General features: G+C 35.0%; 1 protein-coding gene across 1 annotated transcript; it reads right to left on the bottom strand.

The window, feature by feature from the left end:
- On the bottom strand, nt 1–4,604 carry LOC132554386 (cytochrome P450 3A9-like). The gene is made up of 6 exons (XM_060218692.1): nt 4,536–4,604; nt 3,353–3,873; nt 2,911–3,079; nt 2,513–2,614; nt 833–1,012; nt 1–345 (listed from the first exon to the last, which is right to left on the bottom strand). Exons 1-6 carry the CDS (start codon nt 4,602–4,604, stop codon nt 1–3), a joined length of 1,386 nt encoding a protein of 461 aa, XP_060074675.1.
- Between the last annotated feature and the right edge of the window lie 436 nt (nt 4,605–5,040).

The following is a 5,040-nucleotide window of genomic DNA, read 5'->3' as shown; positions in this document are numbered from 1 at the left end:
TCAAGTGATATTAAATGGTTTGGTACGTGGAACAGCCATGAACAACATGTCTTTGTCCGGATGAACTACGGCATGTGTCCAGTCTACCACAAACCGAAGGTCAGGAGTCTCCTCTGTTGGCCTGAAATCAAATTTATTGAGCAAAATCGCAATAGCCAATCGGATCTCGAGCCACGCTAGGTGCTGACCAATACAAACTCGCGATCCGGCACCGAATGGAATGTATAAATTTGAACTATGATTTTTGGAAGTGCTTTCGTAAAAGCGAAAAGGTACGAAGTCATGCGGATGGTCCCACGCGTATGGTGATCTATGAATCCCCCAGGTAAATACCAGCAGGTCGCTCTGCAATCGACAAAAAAGCCAATATTAGTATACTGTTTACATTCCAAGGAACTGATGTTAGTCATTTTTGGCATTGAATAAAATATTGAACAGGATTACCTAGGTCCTGATATCCATGATAAATTAGCCGTGCTTCGAACATTTGCTAAATTATCCAAACATACAAAATAACATATGCATTATTTTTTAGAAAGACGTTGTGACCGTTATGAATGGGAAAATTGACAACAGACATTAAACGTAGAGTTGTAATGGTAACTATACATTGTTATTGTCACTTGACTATATCTAAACTATAACGACAACATGAATGCAACACTATGATAAGATGTTTAAATATGACCTGAGTGATTGCCATAACAACCTAATTGTTAAGAAAATCGTATAAGTAGTTACTATGGTAACGTAACCATAATTCATGTAGATGTATTTCACTATGGTAACATAACTAGGTGTTCAAATAACACGACTGTAACGTTTAACTTACATGTTCCTGCAGATCAATCTTGCCTATAGTCACGGGGCCGTGGTTCTGTCTACTGATGAAAGGCGCAATAGGATACAATCGGAGTACCTCCTTCATAACGCTATCTATCTTCGGCAAAGGGAAGTTCGGGTCTTTCCGTAAACTGTCTATATTTTCATCAGCTTCAGCCTGGAGTTCCATCTAATTGTACATAAACGTATTTTGTGAGTTTGTTTCCAACGTTCCAAACAAACAAATAAAGCGAACATTATCATTTACATCATCTGAAGAATGTTCTAAACTAGAAGTGTGATATTATAAAAACAGACATATAGTATATCACGTGACCTACTATGAAGAACTAGATGTGTCGGAAAAACACAAAAGTTTCTGCAGGGAACGAAGGAGATGTTTATATTTTGTAAGTGTTATCGACTTTGTTAAGGTTGTAAAGGATGTATAAAGGTCTAGAGGCCAAATTGATCAAATTCAATTTTAAAAGCAAAAATGCAGAATATATATATGTAACGGGAGATAATCCACCCTTCATCAATCATTATTATTTTTTTACTCCATAATAGGCATTCTTTGTTATTTTCGAGGCAATATGTTTTCCTCTTTTATTAAAAGGTAGTAGAATGACAACTAAATGATAGAAAATTAAGGGGAAATGTTAGATTTTCATTTAATTTTACGATCTTAAAACTGCACTGCAACCAAAAAGTGAAAATTTTGAAAATGATTTATTTGATCGTGTACTAATCTTTTAAAAAGACTTTATGCTTTCATATGAACATTTTCATGATTAAAAAGTGGGTCGTTGTGCCTTATAATTTTGCAGTTTTATCCTATTAGTCTTTTTCCAAAAGATAAAGCTGTTTTCGAGTGCCAAAAAAATGATTAACCAAGTCGAAATCCACGAATTCAAACTCTTAATGTTATAGTAATAATTCATGCAAAAAATGCATTGTTAACACTTTGGGTAAACTAAAAATTCCCATTGCAAGGTTCTCCAGGTTTAAATCAAGCTTATTAAAGTTAGTAAATAATAATTATCATTTTAAAATCAGAAGCAGACTTGCATGATTATGTAACAATAGTTGTGTGTATACTAATCGTTACATCCTCGTACATTGCCGTATTACAGTTCAATATCTGTATCCGAAGTGATGAACATAAACGAAATTATGACGGAGTAATGAAATGAAGGACAAGTGAACACTTTGTATCGTTAATCATGGAATGACGGGATATATCGATAGACAGGTAAAATAGAACAGGTAAGACAGGATGATTATCTGGATGTGAGGATACCTCGATAGACAGGTAAAATATACCGGGTGAGACAGGGTAGCTATCTGGATGTGGGGATACCTCGATAAACAGGTAAAATATAACAGGTAAGACAAGATAGTTATCTGGATGTGAGGATACCTCGATAAACAGGTAAAATATACCGGGTGAGACAGGGTAGCTATCTGGATGTGGGGATACCTCGATAGACAGGTAAGATATACCAACTAAGAGAGGATGGTTATCTGGATGTGAGGATACCTCGATAGACAGGTAAAATATAAGAGACAAAAATTACCTGGATATGCGGATACTTTGATAAACAAATATAACAGGTAAGACAGGATGGCTATCTGGATGTGATGATACCTCGATAAACAAACATTACAGGTAAGAGACAAAGATTACCTGGATGTGAGGATACTTGGTAAGAAGGTAAAATATAACCGGCAAGGTAGATGCTGTGGTTTCTGTGCCAGCCATCAGAAACAGTTTCATGTTGTCTTTGGCCTGAAACAACAGTATATCCCGACATTACACGGAACACCGGGAATTTAAACGTTTTTATAAAAACCGCGAGTTATCAAAACTCAGAAAGTCAATTTACCTTATAACTCTTTTTTTTAAAACAACTTAATTAATTTGAATCGTAAATGATAAAAAAATATATTCAATATATGATTCTTTAGAATTCATGTTATTACATACATATTTAAAATCAATAACTTCAAATCATTAATTTGTAGATAAGACTGCTAGTATTTTTATAAGCACAATGTTAATAGATATTTCGATATAATATGTACCTGTTCGAAGCCACAAGCCTCGTAAAGCTGGAAAACCAGCCTCTTGTCCTCCGTCTGATCATCCTTGTTGAGTGCGTTCTCTAAGATCTGTGACGTCAGACGGTCCAGGTTCTCGGTTGCCCGTATGAACTCACTGCTGTTAGTAGTTATTTCGGCTAGAGCGTAACACCTCCAGAAAACATATACAAAATAAGTCACATAATAAACAAAGTCAAAAAATAAAATTTCCGTCCTTTCTCCATCATATTAACATTACAACAAAACCACATTTAAAAAGACTTTTATCACTGCTTCAAGAGTAAAACCAAAATGTAGGATATTGTTTCCTTTAAAAATAGTTAATGAACTAGCCGTTAAGAAAGGAGGGTATCTTAAAACTACTTATATACGGTTAGATATCTCCAGTAAACAACGTCGACGTTTGAGCTCCTTGTTCACCTACCTGTGCAGAATGGTCATCATTGAATCAAGCAGACGATCTTGATGACCTTTTAGTCCTCCAAGGTCAAGATGCAATAGCACGTGACCGACTACGTCCAGAGCGAGTCTTAAGCTGAACTGGGTAATATTCACTGGTCTTGACTTGCTACTGACCTCTTGCATATTTCGACACAAAAGGTCAAGGTCACGGATCATTACATGACCTCTTTCATCTATAGAAGTTTTACGAAAAATAGAAGCTATAGCACGTCTTGTTTCTGGACTTTTTTGAGAAGATCCTAAAAACGTATCTTTGAGTGGAGAATCTTCTAAGTAGTTGTCTGCTCCTTTGTCTAGTTTATGAATGGCAGTTTGTGCTAGTTTCTCATCAAACAGATATATTTTCTTTTCATATTTGAACAGACCAAATTTATGATAAAATTGACAAAGGTATTCTAGCTTTTTCAGTTTGTCGTCTCCGAACAGTTGGTTTAAAAGCAGATTGACAATGGCGCCAGTCTCTGGTACTGTTGTACTGCAGCACTGCAACAAATGAAAGTATGGTTAATTACACTCTGTGATTATGGTTTTTATGTTTCACTCCAGTATTTTACAATTTGATATAACCTTTGTTTAAGAAGATAATGATTTTTCCTGTACCTGAATTGAAATTTACATTGCGGTAACCATGTACTGCTATCTCGATGTCTTACTTCTAGATGTCTTACTGATATAAAATGTCACGTTCCCAAAAACAGAACAATGTAAATAAATACGGAACCAAGAGGCAGATTAACAAGCATCAATACATGTCCAGCTTCCCGAATATTTCCTGACGAGATCGTTATAAAGACATTTAAACCTTCCCATCATTTTCATCAATTTGCAAATCTGGAAACCCTGTGTTGTGCATTTGTCTGTCAGTTGTCTATATCATGCACGAAAGTCATGATGTAGAAAATAAACTCTTGAATATCAAACAAATATTGTTTTTTGTGCCCAGCATTAGAGTCGTCATTTCAAATCCCTCAAGCAATTTCTTACCATGTGATACCCAAAAGTGTAATGTGGGACTTGCGCATGTGTGCATGTATTTCTCAGGTTTTTTTAAACATAAAAATTAGCATAAGATGCTGAGAAATCATATCTAATTGAATCATTTCAGAATGTTTAGACATCTTAAACGAAAAGTTAGTAATACTCACCATATAATTGACATATTTCAGAAAGTACAACACACCGTGGATGATGATACTGACACCAGTTGACGCCATCTTGTTGGTCCGAATCTCCAGAAGTAAACAAGCAAATGAAAGAGTCTTAATTACCTTGGCACAGAACAACTTTAGAACGAATATTTTCTGATTGATATGTGTTGGACTGGACAGATCGAGCCGCTGTTACACTCACTAAACAGCTCAACGTTAATACTGAAAATAAGTATTTCAAAGTATCGCCTATTGAATAATATGGATATCTTTGCATACGTGTTCACGTTTGTATACATGTAGTGTTATCTGGTATACCACACGTTCTCTGTATTTTTTCTCAGTAGATCGAAATTGTATTAACAGTATTTTTTAATTAAAATCTTTTCAATTTAATTTAGATTTAACCTAGTTTTTAAAACATGACTGTCTATATTACTATATTTAGTTGTTTTCGAAAACAATCACAAATGCTGATGGACTCACCTGTAACAAAATGTTT

The sequence above is a fragment of the Ylistrum balloti genome, unplaced genomic scaffold (assembly GCF_031769215.1).
Source record: "Ylistrum balloti isolate Yb309-2 unplaced genomic scaffold, AGI_CSIRO_Ybal_v1 Utg370398, whole genome shotgun sequence".
Lineage (NCBI taxonomy): Eukaryota > Metazoa > Mollusca > Bivalvia > Pectinida > Pectinidae > Ylistrum > Ylistrum balloti.
This window is presented reverse-complemented; position numbering and strand designations above follow the sequence as displayed.

Bases quoted from the DNA above. Each gene is read 5' to 3' on its own strand.
- LOC132554386 (XM_060218692.1), bottom strand. From the start codon at position 4,604: ATGGCGTCAACTGGTGTCAGTATCATCATCCACGGTGTGTTGTACTTT. The intron at 3,080-3,352 runs GTAGGTGAACAA...TGTTTTCTGGAG, and splicing joins ATGATGACCATTCTGCACAG to GTGTTACGCTCTAGCCGAAA. The intron at 346-832 runs GTAAGTTAAACG...TGTCGATTGCAG, and splicing joins AGATTGATCTGCAGGAACAT to AGCGACCTGCTGGTATTTAC.